We start from the raw sequence: 24316 nt of genomic DNA on the forward strand, positions 1-24316 counted from the left end.
CAGCTCATTGGCTTTCAGTCAAAAGAATCCTTCGTTATCTTCAAGGAACAATGCAAGATGGGTTATTACTGAGTCCTTCAACCAATTTGACAATCAAAGGCTTCTCAGATGCAAATTGGGGTGCTCAACTTGATGATAGGCGAAGTTCCAATGGCTATTTGGTGTATCTGGGAGGTAACTTAGTCTCTTGGTCCTCTACCAAACAAAAGGTGGTGTCTCACAGCAGTGCCGAGTCTGAATATTGTGGCCTTGCCTTAGCTACTGCAGAAATTATATGGATGCAAGCCTTGTTGCAAGAGTTATGTGTTCCTATACCTGCGATTCCCCTGCTCTGGTATGATAATATTAGTGCTTATCATATGGCAAAGAACCCTGTGTTTCATGCTAGAACGAAGCACATTGAAATAGATCTTCACTTCATCCGAGATCAAGTCATACGAGGCAAGATACAATTGCATTTTGTTCCTACTGAAGATCAGCCAGCTGATCTTTTGACTAAGCATCTTACAAGTTCTCGGTTCTTGTCTCTCAAGTCATAGCTTTGCATAGCTCCAAGACCCTTTCACTTGAGGGGGGATGATAAGCCAAAGATAGAGGAAGTGGTTACAGATCCCACGTGATAGTCTTTACTTGCTTTCTGTTTCCTTTATTTGTGTTGTTCTGTTGTAACAACTTCTTTCTAGAAGCTCTTGTGAGCTGTACTTTCTAATATGACAGTTATCTCTACAGTTGTCTTTACTTCTTGTAATAGAGTTTCTTGAACAATATATAAACTCTCTTTCACTCTTGTTTCTCCTACGAAGAGAACAGAGTTTTGCCTTCTCAAATTCTAACTAGCTCTCAACGAACTGAAACTCAAAAGAAACAATTTGGAATCATGTGACTATTACATCAAGATAGATCAATGAAAACTTTGTCAAAAATAATGTTTCAAGGTTCCAAAAGAGTGATAAGAATGTGCAAAAAAAAAAAAAGAATCCACAAATAATTAATCCTAATGTTTCAAGATTATCAGAGCAATACAGATCATAATAAACGAACAAATGCAATCAATAAAACCTCAAAATAGGCTGATCTAGTTATTAGAAAAAGAATCACCAGAAAAGAAATGATCAAGTTCATCATAGAAAAACACAGACCGCAAAAAATCATCTGTATTCCAAGGCAACGATCATAAAATAAACGAACAAAATACAATCACCTGCTTTCCAGTAATCTGATCCAAATCGACATATAAGGATTACTAGAAATAACAGCTTAGAATCCTACAGAAATGACCAGAATCAAGGTAGAAAATACAGAGACCACACAAAAATTCATTCCAAAATTCCAAAAAAAAAAAAAAAAACAAGAACCATAAAAACAGAGAATCATATGCTTGATTTTCGTGAATTCATGAAGAAATTTAAAGAGATTAGAACCTGAAAAGAAAATGCAGTATGCAAAATCCTATAGCCTTAAGCCCCATGGCATGACAATTTCTGCTGGAGCTCTCAATCTCCACTTCCTTCTTCCGAAACTCTAAGCTTTCCTTCTCTCTCCCTTTTCTCTCAAGTTCTTTCTCAAAAGAAATGAAGAATCTCACAGTCAAAAAGAATCGCTACTCTTAACAGAGGCGGTTTCTCCTGTTTTTATACCGCCTCTGGAAACCTCTCGAAAACAGGTCGGTGATCCCCTCACCTCACGTGACCTCACTACTTCAACTCAATGCAAACATCATGATTCTCAAAAACCGGCACCACCTATTTTCCGGCCAAACAGGCCTTAACTTCAACCAATTCTCCCGCCCCTCAGCTACTTCTATGAGACTTAGAATGCATAATACCCCCAAAACTTAGAGATGTCAAGAAAGAAAAGGACCTCAAACTTAATAAAATAATAAAGAATAATTAACACACACCTCTTGAAAATGGTTGTAACTTAGGAATGCCAATCAAAATATAAACTACAATGCAATAAAAAGAGGTGACAATATGCGCGGCCCCTGCACCTCAGAAATGAGAACGCTCGACGCTAAGAGCCACTACGTCGTTTCATGGCCAGGCCGCAAGCTAGTGGTTGTACAGATCTTCGTCGACAGCTGGACAGAACCAGAACGGAGACGTGGTATTATTGGTGAACACATTGGAAATGGGTTTCGGTGGAGCTGCTAATGGTGCGCGGTTGAAGAGGACAACGTGTTAGTTATCGTCGGCAGTGTGGAGAGGCGTTCGGGACTGAGGTAGGAGCTCTGAACCTGAAGACAGCTCCGGAAAGGCACGTGAGGAGGAAAACTGAACCTGAAGACAACTCCAGCTAGGTGCATGAGGAGGAGAAGAAGATGGGTATGGGGTGTTTGATGGCTTGCATGCAGGAGGTAAGGCAGCTGGTAGACCGGTTGGTGTAACTTTGGCAGCCCAAAAGAGAGTATGGCTATAGCAGGGAAGGGCGATTGATGGGAGCTGCGTCAAGGTGGTCTTAGGATGGAGTTTGGGCAGAAGAAAAGCAATGAAGGACAGCTGGAGGATGGCTAACGCAGTGTCGCTAGAATGCTAGGATAGTGGGTTTGATATGAAAGGTTGCTAGGGCGGCTGATGGTATGCGTGTAGAGGTGGTCTTGGGCAGCAAAACTGGGCTGTAGCATGGCTGGCTGTAGGGGTCTCCAAAAAGTCCGCGGCCCGCGGCCCGCTTTAGGCCCGGCCCGTAGGCCCGCCTTTAATTTTTTTTAAAAAAATAATATACTATATTTTTATATATATATATATAACTAAATCATTTAATAAGCACAAAAGAAATGTAGCTCAGTTGGTTAGAGCCTTGAAATTTAAGCTTGAGGGGAGGGGTTCAAATCCCCCCCTCTTCCTTCCTTTATTTAAAAGCCATTTTGGCTTATTTAAAAAAGCCCGCGGGCTCATAGGCCGGGCTGCGGGCCTAGCATTTTAGCTCGGCCCGGCCCGGCCCGAGCTGGGCCGCGGGCCTCCTATTTACGGCCTGGCCCGCTCGTTGGAGACCCTTGGCTGGCTGCAAGGTTGTATTTTACAGCTATATGTATCTAGGGTAATAGGGTTATGGGCTGGTACGAGTGTGTAATTTGGTTGATCAGTTCTGAGACAGTCCAAGTAGCGAGCTTTGACTCAAAACAATACGTTTTAAAAAAAAAAAAATTCATAAAGTATCCATATTTTAAAAATAATGTTCATGTGCCACGTAGATTATCACGTCATAAAAGATTTTACTTTTTAAAAATTTAAATCTACATCACGTAGATTACCATGTCATAAAACTGTAGTTGATAATCAATCACGGTTTTACTTTTTAAAAATTTAAAACCGTAGTTGGTGACTAAGGCTTTAACTATTTTTAAAAACAATCAAAATCGTAGTCACCAACTACGTCTTTAACTTTAATTTTATATATAAATATATATTTATATATATATTTAACTTTAATTTTTTTAAATAAAATATTATATTATTTTGATTTTATATTGATTAAAAATATGTAAGTGGTGTAATAAAAATATTTAATTTTAATTGATCTCATTATTTAAAAAATAGTAATATATGAAATTAAATAATTGAGGTCTTCAATTTGATATAAAAATATATTTTGATAATTTTATTAAAATATTTGGCACTACACTCAATATAAATATAATTAGTTATAAATATACTATTTTATACCCTCATAATGAAGAACATTATATTATTTTGCAAATTTGTGTAAAAATTAAAGTCAATTTATGCACTTGTACAAAATATAATATAACTTCAAGTAGGTAAATAATTGGAAAATTACTTAAATACAACAATTTTTTTTTTTTTTTTCCATTTTTCTCCTTTCAAAATGGGATCAAAATGGAATGGAAAGGCTTAAAATGTTAAACTTAAAATGCCAACCTAAAAGAATTTGTTTTTCCACTTCTTAAAATATAGAATTGTAGAAAAAAATACCTTTGTTTTTCCAATCAATTCACTATTTAGTTTAATTGTTTTGGTAAATAGATGAAAATGCTTTTGGAATATTTTTGTAAATTCATTGATAATAAGAAAAATGTTTCTTATTGGGTACTAATGGGAGTTTTGGGCAAAAATGATTTATTTAAAACAGAAAATTAATAAAATAATTTTATTCTCAAAATAATTTTCAATGTGATGTGTGTCGTATTCATGTAGGTATTCACATCACAAAATTGTAATTGGTAATCATGATTTTTGATTTTTTTTTTTTTTTAAAATAGTCAAAATGGTAGTTGGTGATCATAACTTTAAATATAAACCTAAAACCAATTTTTTAAGTTCAAATTTTAAATCATGTGAATGTTCAATTTTTTAAAAATTATTTTGATTAGAAGTTTAGATTGTAAATTTTTTTTAATACATTATTTTTTCTATATCAATATAGTGTTGTTGTAACTAATTAGTTATAAATATAATTAGTTTAAATTTAAACCTAAAACCAATATTTTAGATTGTCAGATTGCTATATGTAAGTGGTATATATATATATATATATATATATAAGTTCAATTTAAGTTTAAAATTTATCATATTTTCATTTGAATATATAATAATTTGTTCATAATAAAAAAAAAGTTAACAATATAATGCAAATGAAAATAAACACAAAAACTAAAAAACAATCCTCAATGAGTGCCACATGATGGGGTCTTCCTCTTTTTCTGCGGACGCCTATGATAAAGAGACATCTCTGTGGAATCTATCTGTGCAATCTGCCATGTCTCAGTATGTATAGGTTGAGATGGAGTTGATGGAGGCAAGACTTGACGTCTACGTGGACCACGACGTCTCCTAGGTGGACATACATCTAGCTGTGTAACATGTGTAAGGGTATAATGCATGGTGGTCTCTATGGGAAGACGTGTAGGTGATGGTAAAGTGGTAGATGGTGGGGTGATCTCAGGTACAATGATATCTGATATGGTAGCATCTAGAAGAGATGATATAGGAGATGGAAGAATGACATCTGCTGTAATGGTAGCTGGTGCAATAACATCTGGTATAGTGGACTCGAGTAGAGAAGATATAAGTGATGATGGTGAGGTGACATGTGGTGTAGTGGTCTCCTCGAGAGAAGGTAGAGGTGATGGTAGACTAGTAGATAGTGGGGTAGTCTCTGGTATAGTGACATCAGGTATAGTGGCCTCTGTGGTAGGAAATATAGGTGATGGTAGAGTGGTATCTGATACGACATTCCCTAAGAGAGAAGGTCTAGGTGAAGGTGATGGTAGGGGTGAAGGGGAAAGTGTGGAAGCCTCAGGTGCAAATGGGGTAGATGATGTGGATGGTGCTAACATGGTCTCAGGTGGATGCATAGATCGTCGAGGCTGTCAACCAACTCGCCCATCATCTCGTCTATTACCTCTCCCTCGACCTCGAATAGGCTGCATCCTAACTGTAATGGCTGACACAGGTGGGCTCATGGATGGGTATGATGATGTAGGCAACTGACGGAGTGAATGTATGCAATGCTCCTCTCCAATAACATGCAAAATATCAATAGCAATCCGATGAATGTCGCATAATGCACCTGAAGTAGGCCTAACAGATCGACTAGCAATCTCAACCATACTAGTGATCTAAAATAAATAAATAAATAAACGTTAAACAAACAAAAAATGATTTTTAATTAATTATAATTTAATAAACCATTTATAAATTAAAAAATCTTACCAATAACTGACTAGCTACTGCTGTACTATGATACCTCATCTGATCTCTATGGAGAGGGAGTGTGATCAAATGTCGTGTAATACATCGGTACCACTCCATATATGGATCATGAAACTGCATAACACCCACCATAGGTGGTGCAGTCGCAATACGCTCCTCACGACTACCCTATAAGGTAATATACTGTGCATGGAATGCTCCCCAATCATACTTATGTCGTCCTCGCTTATCCACAGAATGGAGGTCTAACTTTATGGAACAAGATGGAGGTATCCCTTGTTGAAGGCCAAACTGTCGCAGCACTCTCTCCGGTCGATGCCACTCGACAATGTCAAAGCAACTAAGAGGTGACATCGTCCGCCAAATCTCCTAGTCTGCTAGAGATATCGCCGAAAGATGGGCAACTAAGTCTCCCATGTAAGACTCCCATAAAACCTGTTAAAATCAACATTTGACATTAATACTGAGTACAGGTTTATATGGTTAACAATAGCACATTACATCTTATGTGTACCTGGTCATGGGTCTGTGCATCTAACTGGTCTCGATAAAATGTCAACACACATGATGGGTTTTGAACCCATGATAAAGGTACTCTCCACCTACATCCTAACGGATCAGCTGGTAAACCCTCGTGTAACAATGCCTCATCCCATAATCCGTGGTCTAACTGCTTAGCTGGTAAATCATCGGTTGCATCATGCTCTAAATGCTGGGCTGCTGGAGGGGCTGGTGGTCGACCAAAATCTGGGCGACCCACGTGGAGTCTCTCCCAAGACCACAATTGGAAAAAAATGTAACATTAAAATTTTACTTAAATTATAAACTTGAAGCAACTAGAAATTTTAATCTAATGTGAATAATTAATTATACCTATAATAGTGTGACACATCCAGCAATATCGGTGGCACCGTCCAAACTCGCTCAACACAACTCCCTATATAGGTGTGTTAATACTGCACTACCCCAACTATACATAGATGTTTGAGTCAAGTCTCTAAGTAGTGGGAGATAACACATATGGATGTGGGTACCCTTCTTGTCTGTAAATAGCGCTAAACCTATGAGTCCTAATATGAAAGCTCGTGCATACCGCTCTAATGTGGCATCATCTAAATCAACTGGTGGCTGAGAGAACTGGTGACATAGCCATCGTGTCGATATCGCTGATTCTTTAATCTCAGATATAAGGGGAGTCACTCCTAAAAGTTCATAACATAGCAGTGACCAATCTATGTCACATGTGCCAGTGATGGGAAGCCCATGAATACGAAGTCCTAATATGACAACAACATCCTGTAAAGTAATGGTCATCTCCCCAACAGGTAAGTGACATGTGTGTGTCTTAGGACGTCATCTCTCAACTAGACTAGTGATCAATCCCTAATCTAGTGTAATGTATCCAATAAGGTATACACCATAAAATCCAGATCGAATAATATAAGGTCGAAGACGAGAATCCATCTCCCACTCCCGCATAAACCTAGATATATGTTGTCGACAAGTCAAGACTGAAGCAAGCTGTAAAAATAGAAATATATCAATTAGATAATAAACTGCAAAATTTTCCATTATTTAATGAGATATTATGTGTTTGCATATACATACCTGGCCAGAGTCAACTAAATGAGACATGTGTCTATCTTGTAGAACCAAAACAGACGTATCTAATGGATATGGATCAGAACTATGTCCTCTATACTCTATATCTGTAACAAAATTGTGAAGATAAATAAACAATACTTATTCTTTAAAAAAAAAATTATTTCTAATGGAATTTTTTAAAAAATTTATGGAGTTTTCCCTATATTAAGTATATATCAATTTTATAAATTTAAGTACATCAATTTATTTATGACCAATAAACAAGTCATATTAGTCTAAATTAAAAATAGAGATACAAATACAATTGGGCATTTTGTTAACATTTTTAATAGAAAATTTCAAAATTTTGACAAAGTATCCCCTATAATATGGACATTATTCCAAATACAAATGACCTGATTATGCAAATAACATCAATATTTATAATCAAACCAAAGCCAATAATTGCATAAAGGTAGTATCAAAGTAGCTTACATCACAATATCCAAGAAAATTACATGCATAAATCACATAGTCTAATCAATTCTATTACTGTTTTGACAAGAACGACGATTGTGGCCACTTTGTTTGCATAACTCACATGTAATAGAAGTCTTGCCCTCTCTAACATCCATTTCATTATGCAAACGACTCGATTTAGGTCGTCCACTTTATGCACGTTTTATCGACTCAGAAGGCACGATAATCGGACCATCATAAGGAGGCCACTCATATACATTAAAAATAGGATGGAACAAGGGTGCCCAAGAATTATAGTACGATTGTGTACTGTAGTAGTGTTGAATAAGTGGTCTAAAATCAACTGAACGAAAATGACATGCTGCTAGAATATGGCTACATGGGAATCCATAGATGAGTGTTTTACCACATGTGCATGCATACTCCTGTAAGTTGATGCGATATGTTCGACCACGAGTTGAGCTACTCTTAGTACCCTTATTAGTCTTCACATGAAAGTGTCCTCGAATGTGATCATATAAAACAATCTCATGAGATCCCGCCTTAACCACATTTGCCTTAATCTTAGCATCAACATATAGAGTGTATTCCTCATTTGAAGCAAGTCGATTAGCACCTTGTTCCCTTCTCACAACAAAGTAACTATTTAGCCGAAAAAATGTCAATTGAACCAAAGCAGTTATGGGTAAGCTACGAGCCCCTTTAAGCACACTATTGAACACCTCCGACATGTTTGTAGTCATGATGTCATACCTTCGACCTCCGTCATGAGAGAGCGCCCATTTCTAAAAAAGGATTGCTTCCAACCATTGTTGTGCGACTGCATTAATCCTCCCAATTGTGTTCATATGTTTATTGAATTTTTCAATCTTGGTTGCTAAGGCTGCTCTGCACATCAGATTTTTCAATATTTTATCCTTGAATCGAGTCATAAAATTACTGGCAAGATGACACATACAAACCCTATGATATGCGTATGGCTCAGACCAACCAAGATGAACATCGCTCATTGCAGCCATAATGCCTGGATGTCGATCTGATATAACACAAAGTCCCCTCCTATGGGTTACTCTGGTTCTAATACATGTCAAAAACCAGCCTCAACTATCAATATTCTCACCCTCTGTTAGGGCAAAAGCCAATGGGAATAACCGATTATTTCCATCACAGCCTATAGCAATCATTAAAGTGCCTTTATACTTGCCATACAAATGTGTACCATCAATACTGAGTACAGGCCGACAATGCTTGAATCCTTCAATAGATGGATGAAATGTCTAAAAAACTTGCTGAAATATCTCTGTATTCTCCATAATACCAGGAAATGTTTTTGAAATAACAACACATCCTAGATTTGCCTGCTTTAAGGCAATGAAAAAATGTGGCAGCTCTACATATCACTTATAAAAATCACCAAATAAGTTTGTAAGAGCTTTAAGCTTCGCTTTAGATGTCTTTTTGTATGATATTTGGTATCCGAATTTCTCAACAATACTTGCTTGAATAGTAGCCACTAACAATGTGAATTGTGCCTTAATCATTCCTTGGATATGAGCAGCAATCAAGTTGGAATCTAATTGTTGATGGTCCCGATTTAAGCAAGGATTTATACATTTGTGCGGACCATTGTATTTATTGATTGCAAATGAAGTTGTACATTTTACAAGCATAGCACGGAGTTTCCATGGACATTGAGATTGCTTAGCCTTCTTGCATCTTAAGACTAACAACTTTGTAGTTGACTCAACAACAACGTACTCTTGATGTGCAGTAATAGAGTACAACTTTGCAGCATGTTGTAAATTTGCTTTTGAATTAAAAACTTGGCCAACCATGAACTCTCCACCCGAGTTTCCAATATTAGTGTTCCCCTATGGCGTCCAATCACTTGAAACGGCATTACCAATGTTTTCTACATTTTCAAACTACAATGATGGTGCCGAGTGATACTGAACAGTCGAAAACTCTATTGGGTCCTCAGGATCTGGGTTATTTGACATATCACAACATTTCCCATCCACAGAGACATATCTCCCTTGTTCATCTTCCATTGCTTTGTGAAGAGCTAAGAAAGATGAAACAACATTAACATTATTGTTTTCCTCATCAATAACATCGAACACCCCATCGCCATCATGTTGAATATCTTCTGCTCTCTCACTTTGATCATCACCTTCTTGGGATTCACATTCTTCTTCATCTTCATCTGCTCTACACTCATAAGTCATTGCAACAGGGGCACTACTAGGTCCACAACCATACTCAAATTCCTCAACATTATCATTTTGTCCGAGTAATAATTGTGTGAAGTTACCCAATAATTGCCCTCTCACCTGTGGTTGTACTGGCACTTGCTCAATATACAATTCAATTTCGTCCATTCCAAATGTGTTTACCAATTTCAACATTTGAGATAAACTATTATCATCCCATATTGGACAAGGTTGGAACCTATTTTCCCTTTTTAAAGGATACTGACATTTGATGACTAATTGAAATTGTTTTTTGTCAATGCCAGTTCTCGAGTATATCATAGATAACAAGTGTTCGTAGGTTGAACTAACAGGCACATCCAAAGGCACAATTACAGCTTCATCCCCAATATACTTTACATCTGTTTCTGTCCTCAACATTTTTCCTTTATAAAAGCAAATCACAGGAACAATAGATTCAGACATGATTTACCTACAAAAAATACAATATTAAATGGTTTAATAATTAATGAAAATAATAGCAAGAGAAATTGCATATAATCTTTTAACATGCGAATACACAAGTATATAATAAAACACCTTCTTACGCATTAGGGGGAAAAATATAAATCACTTAATAATAATAATTTTTTTATTTAAATAGCTATCTATGATACAAATATAATCATAGATAAATGTTTTATAGAAGTTTAATTTAAAACTTAGATAGTGGGTTATAAATCAATAAATTTTGAGTTAAACAATTACAATAATCTTAAAATTAAATAAAAAATAATCCATCGAATTTTTTTTAATAAAATATCATATATTAAAATAAAATTGAACATTATCAAGTATTAAATAATATATAATTTAAATAATTATGTTATTATCTATGAATCACTTGATATTTGATTAAAAATAAAAGTAAAAAAAAAATTAAAAACTCAAAATCAAATAAAAGTAACCCACCACAGAAAAATATATTAATAAAATATCAAATATACAATTATAAAAAAAAAATCATTTATATATATATATATATATATATATATATATATATATATATATGAACATTATTTGAATATTAAAAATGCAAACAAATAAACATTTTATAAATTTATTTAATATTAATTTTAAATATAGGGAAAAAAATCATTTATAAATTAATATTAAATTTAATTTTAATTTATATCTATTGAATATTAATTTTAATTTTAATAAAATTGATGCCAACATAAAAGTCGATATTTGATTAATGAAAAAATGAAATTAATTAAAAATAGAACAAAATATATTAATGAAAAAAAATACTCGAATTTTGAATTCACTAGAAATCAATTTCGACATTAAAAAATCAATAAGATCTATAATTTCAAGTTAGGTTGAAGACCTTAAAATTTCATCTAAACTGATATTTAATTTTACTTTAAATTTAAATCCATTAAAATCTCAAATTATGAATCTTAATTCCTTTGATCAATTATTCACAATTAAACTTAATTTATCTTTAACTATCTTCTAATAGATCTTATAATGAAAATACACAAATTTTTGTTTGATCTTTTATACCGACAAATTTTAAGATATAGGGCTTTGACTAAAAAATCTCAACAATGGGTATGAACATTTGGATACAACAAAATAGAAGGAAAAACTATAGAATATTTAATTAAACATCATTAAAAAAAAACAAAAATATTTTTAATGAGAACTCTGTTTTTATTTTTATTTTTTTGCTATTATCTTTATCTTTTGTTTCTTATTCCCAAATATTTTTATAAAAATACACTACCAACAAAATCAAAATTTTAATATAATTATCTTTTAAGGTTAATTTCACTCACATCCCCCCAGGATTTGGCTAAATACACTTTATCCCCATTGATTTGAAATTTCATTAAATAGGAGGAGAGGTGACTAAAAATAATACTTATTATTAATAAGAGATAAGGTGACTGAAAATAACAAATGAGAAAAATAAGGGAGATATTTGATCAAATTTTAAACCAATAAGGATTAAGTGCACTTAACCAAAACTTCTAAGAAAATGAATGAAATTAACCCTTATCTTTTAAGAAAGTTGAAAATATAAATAAATTAATTAAAATCAAATGACTTGCTTTAAAGCAAAATAGGAGTATCATATAAGGATTTCATACCAACACTCATATCATGTCATGTCCATACAGAAATCCTTTTCATCACTAGATTCATGAAGATGCCCCATTGTGAGGAATAAGAAACAATGGGAACCTAACATCCATATCATACCCCTAAAGTCATGGAAGCCTCAAGTCTGAGGAATTCATTGATTAATTAAGTACTATTAATAAGCATACACAAATTTTTGTTTGATCTTTTATACCGACAAATTTTAAGATATGGGGCTTTGACTAAAAAATCTCAACAATGGGTATGAACATTTGGATACAACAAAATAGAAGGAAAAACTATAGAATATTTAATTAAACATCATTAAAAAAAACAAAAATATTTTTAATGAGAACTCTGTTTTTATTTTTATTTTTTTGTTGTTATCTTTATCCTTTGTTTCTTATTCCCAAATATTTTTATAAAAATACACTACCAACAAAATCAAAATTTTAATATAATTATATTTTAAGGTTAATTTCACTCACATCTCCCCAGGATTTGGCTAAATACACTTTATCTCATTTGATTTGAAATTTCATTAAATAGGAGGAGAGGTGACTAAAAATAATACTTATTTTTTAATAAGAGATAAGGTGACTGAAAATAACAAATGAGAAAAATAAGGGAGATATTTGATCAAATTTTAAACCAATAAGGATAAAGTGCACTTAACCAAAACTTATAAGAAAATGAATGAAATTAACCCTTATCTTTTAAGAAAGTTGAAAATATAAATAAATTAATTAAAATCAAGTGACTTGCTTTAAAGCAAAATAGGAGTATCATATAAGAATTTCATACCAACACTCATATCATGTCATGTCCATTCAAAAATCCTTTTCATCGCTTGCAGCCCTTTCACACTACAACTCACTGTTGACCCACAAAAACAGACCAAGTTCATTGCATTCATACAGATGGGTTTTTGGAAATTTCCCAAAAGTCCCCCATCATGGAAATAATTCAACACATGTAGTCAAACTTATCAAAGCTTAGTCGTTGAAAAGGCATTACTTAAGTACACATTTGGACATATTTCCTTCTTTTTGTTTTTAAAATAGAAAATCATAATAAATATTATTTTAAGAAAAAAATTAAGATATAAAAAAAATACTCTCTTAAATTTAAAAAAAATTTAAAATAAGTTTTAAAAAATATAAGATAAATCTATATTTCTCTACAAAATATATATATAAAAAAAATAAGATTTTTGGATTACTTTCTTAAATATCAAAGAAATCTCAAATAATTGTTTTATAAATCAATTTTTTTTATCTTAAATCATTAATGATATTATAAATACGAGAACCATTTTTTTATTATATCATAAGAGTTTTTTTCAAAAAAATTATATATATATTTTTTCTTATTTCTCACATTTATTGGTCGGTCAAGTCACTTGGCACCCAAACCCAATCCAACACAAACATGCAATATATTATTAATTTTTGGGCTTAAGAGCACAAACAAAAAGACATTGCTGGGTTCTTATTTAATCATTTCATAGTTGGAAAACAGGTAAGACTCTTCCTTTAATGAATAAAAAAAGAAGTAACAATTAATTAACTTAATGGAAGGAGAGGTTGGAGAGATTGTGACCCCCAAGCTTAATCAAAGGGACAAGAGTAAGACAGAAGCAGTTGGCAGTTCATAAAATTCTTAAGAAAGGACTTGAGAGAAAAGCATAGGTTGGTTATAGATTTGTAGGCCGCTCATTGTCTAAACTATTTAATGGTAAGAAGGGTTATTTAAGTACCATATTTTAAATGTTGAAGTTCCATAAAATCCTGTTGAATGTAAACCTAAAAAATTCTCCCAGTCTAATAAGAGCTCATAAGTAAATGGGAAAAAGGTTATTTACACCCCTATTATTTATACTTGCATGTACTATCACTACTATGTTTAACTAACATTACAATACATCTATGCACAAAATTAAATGTATAATAAATAAATAAATAAGTCTTAATTTTGGGAATATCCACTACTGTTGTTAATTAACATAAGCATGGTTAGGACATGTTTAAGAACAAAATTATTATAAATTAGTGAATAAAATTGTGGAAATAGGAATTGGTTTTCATTAAAAAAGAAAAAAAAATAGAAGCTTTGTTTAGGAAGTGTTTTAATTGGAAAATATATTATATATAATTTGAGTATTTAATGCAGCCATGGCACACGAAAATGAATTTTTTAGGGTGTTGAACCACCTGGAAAGGTCTAGCTCTCTATTAAGGAAGGTTGAATTCAACCCAAATATTCATCAGTAGATCCCAACTTAGAGAAAATACAGATCAATTCTTAATTTTATTTTTGGTTATTTAGGATAAATATTCTCCTTTTTTATTTTCAAGTGGTCCGAAATTTACAGTAAGATTAAATCTCCTATAGGGTGTCAGGTTTTGAGGACCTGGTGCAAGAAGAAGAGTCTTCCAAAATTCAAGCCTTCACAAAAATCCTTTTCATCACTAGGTTCACGAAGATGCCCAATTGTGAGGAATAAGAAATCTCTTAGCTTAAGATAAATCTAACCCTTGAAAAGTGGAGTACTCCTATTTTTTCTATTCCTATAACAAAAACCACCGCTCCTCTCGTTCATTTTTGGAACTTTTTACAGTGGTCCCCTCCATTTTTGGTATCTTTAACAAAAAAAAAAATCCATGTTGGCCCCCATTCCATATCCGTTTTCTTACCAAAAAACCCTTTTTTCTTTCTGATAAGCTCACAATAAAAAATATATATATATATCAAACACATCTTCACCAAATAGAACCCAAACACATCTATAACAACAACAACAACGTGAAAACCAAACGGATTTACAAAAAAAATTAAAATTTACGATAAACTGAAAAACTCATAAATCTTACTTGACCAATGACTTCCAAACTTTGAATTTGAGCCAAGGATGCAAAGGAAGGATGAAACCCTAAAGAGACGAAACCCTAAAGGGAAGAAAGGTAACTGGGAAGGAAGAAAGGTAATTGGGAAAATGAAATTGGGAAAATGAATAAACCTAATCGAGAAAGGGGAAAAAGGTGAAGGAAAATTAAAGACGTAGTTGGTGACTACGACTTTGACTGTTTTTAAAAATAATCAAAGTCGTAGTCACCAACTACAGTTTTAAACTTAAAGTTAAAACTGTGGTTGGTGACTACGGTTTTGAATGTTTTTAAAAAATAAAACTGTAGTTACCAACTACGGTTTTATGACGTGGCAATCTACGTGGCGCAGACACATTAGATTGGACATTATTTTATAAATGAAGGTACTTTATGGATTTTTTTTTTTAAATGTAATCTTTTGGGTCAAAGCTCCCAGGTAGCTCAAAATATAGAGTTGTAGCATGAAGTGTCACAAAATGCTTCAAATAACCCACACATGTGGGTTTATACAGGAAGTACGAAGCTTCTAGAGATAGAGATCCCATAAAACATTTGTACTTAACTGCAAGGTGAAAGAGTGTGGGAGCTTTTAGAAAAGGTTGGAGAGATGCAAACATCTCTACACATTACATCTTCGTTAAGAGACCACTCGAAAAAATATAAGGTGTTTTAGAAAAGTCATCTTATACGTACCTTTCAATATAGACTTATAAGAACTTCTAGATTATTTTTAATTTGTAAAAAATTCTTCAAGGTTATAGAAACTTCTTAAGGTGCCTATAAATAGGTTAAGGTCTCATTTGGTCAATATACCACTCAATAACCTAATCAATCAAAGATCTTTCAAGTACTTATAAAGCTTCCTTGTAATAATAAAAACTTTCTATTCTTTTAAATGTTGTTTATAGTTCTCTTAAATTCCAAATCGTCTACATCAAAGAAGAAGGAAGAGAAAAAAACTAAAAAATAAAAAGGAAATGAGAAGAGAAGACAGGGGGGTATGGGTTTCACGTGGGGTACGGATGAGAGAGAGAGAGAGAGAGAGAGAGAGAGAGAGAGTGGGTAGGGTTGTTGGGTAGGTATGGGAAAGAGAAGAGAGAAAAAAGAAAGAAAAAAAAAGAAAAAAAAATAATAAAATAAAATAATATACAAAATAATAAAAACTAATAATTAAATGATGAGTGGGTCAAAAATATTAATAAAAGTAATCAGAATTTAATTTTAAGAGTGAAATTAGGCTAAAATTAATATAAAAATAAAATTATGACAAATTTTGGGTATACACCAATTTGATTTAATTATGAAAATATTGGTAAAAAAAGTCTTTTTGTATTTAAAATATTTAGATATAAATTATATATTTTTTATTTTCTCTCTACGAAAACCTTTTTTACATAAAAGTCAAATAATTAAAGAACATGGAGTAATATAGGATTGAAGATTTAGGGGTTTAGGGTTTGAAAATCAAATTTCCAAATAAAATTTTAATATTTATATTAGTATTTCATATTCGCAATTTTTTATTATAAAAAATTGTAATTTTATAAATGTAATTTGATTTATTAATAGAAAATGGGGAGTTTGAAATATTTAAATGAGTAAATCTAAACAATGAAATAAATAAAAAAATCATAAATCTTAGATGAAATAAAATTAAAAGAAAAAGAAAGTGTTGCATTTATGGAAATATGATGAAAAATAAATAAATACATAAATAAAATAAAAATAGCTTGTTAGCAAATGTCTTTAACAATGGAAAAATAAATAAACAAATAATAAAAGATGCATTTGCAATGGAAAGAGGGTCAATGTCTGCAGTGTTGTGTGTAAATATTGAATAGATAAATAGTTGATGGAAAATGAAAGATGAAAAATAAAATAAAACAAAACAAAATAAAAAATTAGTGCATTTGTACTGTGGAGAGGAGTGTGTGATGTGTGTAATGTTATGTGTGAAGATCAGAGAGAGAGTTGTATGTGAAATCCGGAGGATAAGAAAACAAAAGAAAGTGAGGAAAAAACAACCAAGAGAATGTGTTGAAAAATGAAAGTGGGGGTAACGTGTTGAAAAAGGAAAAAAAAAACAAATTATTTTACAAAATAAACACTCACGGTATGTTTGATTTTTGAAAGTAACAAGGATGAAAATACTTTTTAAGTTTTTAATCCAAAAACCATGTAATTGAAATTATATGTATTATATAATTAAGGAAAAATACTTCTTAGAAAGTAATAATTAAGGAAAAGAAATGAAAAATTCTAAGGAGAATAATTTCTATGTTTTTGATGTCCTGATATTGTAGACAATGATAAGGACAAATACTAAGGAAAAATTGCAGAAAATGATAAAAGATTTTCCTTTTAAAAAAAGATGGAGAAAGTCCAAAAAAAAATACATTCTTTAATAAATTTTTCCTTATAACTTTTGAACTTTTCTTTAGACAACTAAATTAGAGAATAAATTTATATATTTTTTTTCCTTCTATTTTCTTTCTTTCAAATGGCTATGTTATACTTGGTCCTAGAAAAGAAAAGAAGACAAAGGTTAAGAATTTTTATTTTTATTTTCATATTTAGCGTATCTAAAAAGTGCAAAAGAGATAAAACATAATTAAAATTAAGTGCACATGCCCCCCTTGCTCATATAATTTTTCATCTATTTTGTTCTATTTTTTGGTTGTGATAAAAATAGTTATGAATAAATAGGATAGGGTTGTGATGAATCACTTCCAACCCGATACCATTGTCATCCCTGCTTGATCTCAACCCTCTAGCTTAACCTCACTTCTATTTGGTTAAAATTTTAGCATGATATTTGTGGTTTGACTTTTACAATGAAAAAGCAAAGATGGAGCAAAACTTGTTAACAAGTATGAATTTTTAGGATTTGTATATCTCAAAATGTTACGATATTATGTCTTATGGTCATATGAATTATTGGTTAATTTCATTGCAAAAATTTTTTCGTTGTTGAATTGACTGAATTAACTCTCTTTTAGCTCCTTCACTAGAGCTACTACCTCCACTCGAATAATTCCCTCTCATCAATCCATCCCTCCAGTTAATATCATTGCTGAATTAACTGACCTCACAGGAATCCCCTAACAAACTAGTATGAGTCCATTTGAAGGCATCCCTATCAAATAATGGACATGAAAATGGTAAGTGTATCTTTTTCTTTGACAGTTGTTGGAAGCTACAAGTAAATCTAGTATTCTAGAATGATTAAACAATTCTAAATGATCTTAAGACATACACACAAGCTAAGCCACTCAATCAAATTAAGAAATAAAACTAGAAAAGAAAAGAAGAAAAACACCCAACCCACTAAGAGGTGGTGTGGGAAGATTTCGATGCATATTAAACATTTCTTTAGGTTCTATTGAGATATTAAGAATGTTTAGATATTAGGAAAGTTGAGATATTAGGAATGTTGAGATATTAGGATATTAGTTGTTCTTTCCTTATATCATTCCTTCATTGTATCATTCTTTCCTATTCTTAGAATGGTGATTACCCATTATATATACTCTGTACATGAACGAATGAAATAATAAATGAAAAACTACCATTCATCAATTTGAACATGGTATTAGAGCCATGGAACTGAAATCCTCGATATTTTGTTAGTAAGGCCAGCTATCGCCCCTTCTTCGCGATAAAAAAAAAAATGAGTGAAAAAAATACTATTGTTTTTCAATCCGAAGGTACTTTTAATCTAGGAATTATCTTGACTGAATCAAACTATGACATTTGGTCACAACTCATGGAGATGCATATTGCCGAACGGGAAAAACTTTCCTACATTCGAGGTAAGACAAATCCACCAAAAAAGTCAGAACATGGATATGAAAAATGGTATGCTAAGAATCAAAAGGTGAAGAGATGGTTGTTAATGTCCATGAGTCCAGAAATTATGAAGTGTTACTTACACTTACCCACCGCTCAAGAAATTTGGAGTGCATTATCAAAGGCTTTCTATGATGGAAGTGATGAATTACAAGTTTTCACTTTGAATAAAAAAGCCTTCACTGCCAAACAAAGCGACATGTCTCTTTCTGAATATTATGGAGAGTTAACTGAATTTTTTTGTGAATTGGATCATCGAGATAAGGTAGTCATGAAAGACTCTGAGGACATTGCAGCATACCGGAAATCCATTGAACTACAATGGGTGCACATCTTTCTTACTGGATTGGATGGTGACTTTGAGCAAGTTCGAGGAGAGATTCTACGCAAAGATCCTCTTCCTGATTTGGAAGAATGCTATGCACTGATTCGACGAGAGGCATTGCGTCATGCTAGTATGAAAGCAGAATCTGACAATCCTAACACCTCAACTATGGTAGTCCGATAGCGATCAACCCAGAATTGGCAGGACCAATCCAAGACCAACCATCTTAAGACATACCCTAATATTAATAAGTCAACCTTCAAATGCACTCACTGCAATAAGACTGGTCATACCAAGAGTCGTTGCTTTGAAATTGTGGGATATCCAGACTGGTGGGATCATAATCGTGATCAACGGAAGAAGGATTCCAAGAAAACCTCAACTGCAGCTGTTGCCAAAATAAAAACAGAGGCTAATGTTGCTAAGAAAGCCTCTGCATTGGTAGTCGCTACAGATTATGGTGGTAAGTTTTTAAATACTTCTACACCTGTTATTAATAGTGCATGGATAATTGATTCTAGTGCTACAGATCATATGACTTTTAATTCTAGACAGGTCTTACCCCTTAGACCTTCCTCACAAAAAATTGTTTTCATAGCCAATGGTAACACAACCCCAATAATTGGGAAATGACCCATAACTCTTATTGATACTTTGAATTTGGATTCTGTTTTACTTGTTCCATCTTTAGATTACAATCTTTTGTCCGTTTCTCAAATCACTGCAGTCTTATCTTGTATTGTAATTTTTTGGCCTGAATTTTGTGTTTTTAAGGACATCCAAACAAGACAAATGATTGGTTGTGGTATTAAGCGGGGAAAAATCTATTACTTGGACTTGGAGTCAAAGGATTCAAATAAGTTGTGACAAGCCTTGATGGTAGATGAATCTGAGGGGGAGAAGAAAAAGTCTGAAATTTGGTTGTGGCATCGACGTCTGGGACATGCTTCCTTTGGTTATTTAAAAAAATTGTTTCCTAGTTTGTTTGCAAATAGTGATATTTTTGGTTTCCGTTGTGATATTTGTGAATTGGCTAAAAGCCATCGTGCTTCGTTTCCGTTAATTTTGAAAAAGTCCATTTCCTTTTATGGTTATACATTCTAATGTTTGGGGCCCATCCAAAGTCCCAACTTTGAGTGGTTCGTGTTGGTTTGTTACTTTTATTGACGATTGTACTAGAATGACATGGTTATGCTTGATGAAGACCAAAGATGAAGTGAACTTGTTGTTTCAAAAATTTCATAAAATGATTGAAACTCAGTACAATGCAAAGGTTCGGGTTCTGCGTAGCGATAATGGTGGAGAATATCAGAGTTCTGATCTTCAAAAGTATTTGAAAGGACATGACATTATTCATCAGACTACTTGTTCCAATACACCCCAACAAAATGGAGTCGTTGAACGAAAAAATCGGCACTTGTTAGAGGTTGTTCGTGCTTCCTTGATAGCAGCAAAAATACCGATATCTTATTGGGGAAAAGCAATCACATCTGTCGCATACTTGATCAATCGGGTACCTTCCAGCTCAATTAACTTCCAAACACCTCTCCAAGCTCTTACTAATGTCGTAGTTGCCCCAACCATCCTAAATCTACCTCCTCGTGTTTTTGGTTGCATGACATTTGTGCATCTACACAAACACCAACGCACCAAGTTAACTTCTCGTGCATTGCAATGTGTGTTTGTTGGATATGCATTGCACAAAAAGGGATATCAATGTTACCATCCTCCAACTCGACGAATGTTATTATAATGGAAGTGCTGTTTCATAAAGATTCGATGTATTTTTCATTTGAGTCTGAACTTCAGGGGGAGTACTAGAAGGAAATTCAGACTCTCGATTATGATTATCATATTTCTAAGGATGATGAATCTGGACAATCTGAACTAGTGAACTAGGAAGCGAGTGAGTTGGATATGAGTGGTACAACTTTGGAATCAAGTAGTAATGACCACCCAGAAATTGAAAAAGTGATAGAAGAAGGAAGAAACAGTACAATTAAACCATCACCACCATCTGAACAATTTGGGTCCGAAGATGTCTTCATTGAAATACCAAACCAATTGTCGTTTGTTGAAGGTGTTCTTAATTTGGAACCTGATCCATTCATGAAACGGTTACCACACCGTCATAATAGAGGTATTCCTAAAGCCACATATGAACTTGAATTGTCTACCAAAGTCAAATATCCCATGAGAAACTATGTGTCTAACCATCGTTTTTCTGAATCAAATAAGTCATTTGTAAATCAATTATCTATTGTAGCTATTCCTAACAGTGTGCAGGAAGCCTTAGCTGATCGAAGGTGGAAAGCAGCCGTGAATGAAGAGATGAAATCATTGCAGAAGAATGAAACATGGGAACTCGTAGAATGTCCACCAGGAAAAAAGCCAGTTGGGTATCGTTGGATCTATATTGTGAAGTACAAGGTAGATGATAGTATTGAACGATTTAAAGTAAGACTGGTAGCAAAAGGGTACACTCAAACTTATGGAATTGACTACGCAGAAACATTTACACCTGTAGCTAAGATCAACACAGTTCGAGTATTACTGTCTTTAGCTACAAACCTGGATTGGCCATTACAACAGTTCGATGTGAAAAATGCCTTTTTGCATGGCGAGTTATCTGAAGAAGTATATATGGATCTTCCTCCAAGATGCATGGTGTTAGAAAAGCAATGTTAGAAGGTGTGCAAATTGAAGAAGTCATTGTATGGGTTGAAGCAATCCCTGAGAGCATGGTTTGGAAGGTTCACAAAGTCAATGAGAGCTTTTGACTATCATCAAAGTAATTCAGATCACACTTTGTTCCTGAAAAAACAACATGGCAAGATTACGATAGTCATCGTATATGTGGATGACATGGTAGTTACAGGAAATGATCCTGAAGAAAGAAAAGCTCTGCAAAATTATCTATCTAGAGAATTCAAAATGAAAGATCTAGGTCATCTGAAATACTTTCTTGGGATTGAAGTTTCTTGATCAAGTGAAGATATTTTTTTGTCTCAAAAAAAGTATGCCTTAGATCTTTTATAGGAGATTGGAATGTAGGGATGTCAACCTGTTGATACACCAATAGAAGAAGGTTTGAAATTGTGTATTAAGCCTAATCAAGTATCAACGGATAAGGGAAGATACCAGAGACTTATGGGGAGATTAATGTACTTAGCTCATACAAGACCAGATCTTGCTTATGCATTGAGTGTAGTAAGTCAATACATGCATAATCCTAGAAAGCAACATATGAATGCAGTCATGCGTATTTTGAGGTATTTGAAGAATGCTCCTGGGAAGGGAATTTTGTTCACTAAAAATGTTGATCATTAGAGTATAGAAGTATATATTGATGCTGATTGGGCTGGTGCAGTGAATGATAGGCGATCCACATCTGGTTACTTTACCTTTGTGGGTGGTAATCTTGTGACAAGGAAAAGTAAGAAGCAGAATGTCGTCGCTCGTTCAAGTGCAGAGGAGGAATTTAGGGGTATGGCTCTAGGACTTTGTGAGGTATTATGGTTAAGACTCCTCTTACAGGATTTAGGTTACCTATCTAGGCAACCAATCCGATTACTTTGTGACAATAAAGTCGCATGTGATATTGCTCATAATCCAGTACAACATGATCGTACAAAGCATGTTGAGGTGGACAGATTTTTCATTAAGGAGAAGTTGAATGATAAGATTGTGGAATTGCCTAAGATTCGATTAGAAGATCAATTGGCCGATATCCTCACCAAAGCTGCAGTCTTAAGTCGAGTGTTCTCAAAAATTTTAGACAAGTTGGACATGTGTGACATCTATGCACCAACTTGAGGGGGAGTGTTGAGATATTAGGAATGTTTAGATATTAGGAATATTGAGATATTAAAATATTAGTTGTTCTTTCCTTATATCATTCCTTCCTTGTATCATTCTTTCCCATTCTTAGAATGGTGATTACCCTCTATATATACTCTATATATGAACGAATGAAATAATCAATGAAAAACTACTATTCATCAATTTGAACAGGTTCCTTCTTATCAAGGATTTTCCTAATAATGCTTGTATACTTTGGCCACATCTCATCATTGGGGCAGCTAGTTGCAGTGGGTTCTCCCTCATAAGAAGTATAGTAATCGTCATTTCCTCATTCCAAGCCATCAATATTAGAGCACCCACTCTCATCGGGTTTCTTCAAGGACAAGAGTTGAATAGTGAGAAGGAGGAGAGATAAGAGTTGAATTAGAACATTGTCACATGCTTGTGATTTAGTACCTCTTCATTCCTCCACACCCCTTGATTGCCTTTCCAAAAACAACCATGGCAGGATATTCCAAATGAAGTGAGGAAGTGATAAATAAAATAGCCACACATGATCTGACTCCATCCTTACATTAAGAATATTCAAATAAGGGCAGGCATCCTTGGCAGCGTCCTTTTGATAAGATACCAAAACCATCGAGTTTTGGGGCAAAATAGTCATTTCTTGTAAAATAAAAATAAAAATTATAAGTTTTAACCTCATTACAAAACTTATGTTCAAAGTAGCCTTTTTGTTTACCACTAAGACATAAATTTTTTTTTTGCAAGATTTAAGCTCAATTGGTATTGAGACTTCATTTTTGAACTAAAACCTCAATTGTCAATTGAAACTTCATTTTTTAATTAAAGTCTCAATTAGTAATTAAGGTTTCATTTTTTAACTGAAATCCCAATTGCCAATTGGGATTTAATTTTTTTTTTTTAACTTTAACATTTAATTAAAAATATAAAATTATAAATTATTGTTGAAATTAAAAATATATACCTTAATAATAAAATTTTTATATATTTAAACTTAATGATTTAATATTATTTCAAAAAAGATAAATTAATAAGTATAATAATAAATAAATATTTTATTTATTAATAAATTAATGAACGTAAAATCATAAAGTTATATGATATATAAATAAAATATAAAATTATATAATTTATTAATTTAAGATATTTAATTTGTTGTATTTTAAAGATATTAGTTTATTTGTATTCTATTGAAATAATAGTATTATCTTAAATTTTCATATATAGATTTTTCATTATTTTAAAACATATGTTTATAATTTTATGTAAAAAAAAAAAGGCCTTGAAAATACATTTCAAAATTAGTTAATAAAATTAATTAAAAAAAGTCTACTATAAAATGTA

At 32.8% G+C, this 24316-nt stretch overlaps 1 protein-coding gene across 1 annotated transcript; it reads right to left on the reverse strand.

Annotated features, from left to right (window-relative positions):
- Positions 1-4624: 4624 nt before the first annotated feature.
- LOC109121637 (uncharacterized) lies at positions 4625-5296 on the reverse strand. The gene has a single exon (XM_019216373.1). It carries the CDS (start codon positions 5294-5296, stop codon positions 4625-4627), a length of 672 nt encoding a protein of 223 aa, XP_019071918.1.
- Positions 5297-24316: the final 19020 nt, after the last annotated feature.

The sequence above is a fragment of the Vitis vinifera genome, chromosome 18, assembly GCF_030704535.1.
Source record: "Vitis vinifera cultivar Pinot Noir 40024 chromosome 18, ASM3070453v1".
In the NCBI taxonomy this organism is placed as follows: Eukaryota; Viridiplantae; Streptophyta; class Magnoliopsida; order Vitales; family Vitaceae; genus Vitis; species Vitis vinifera.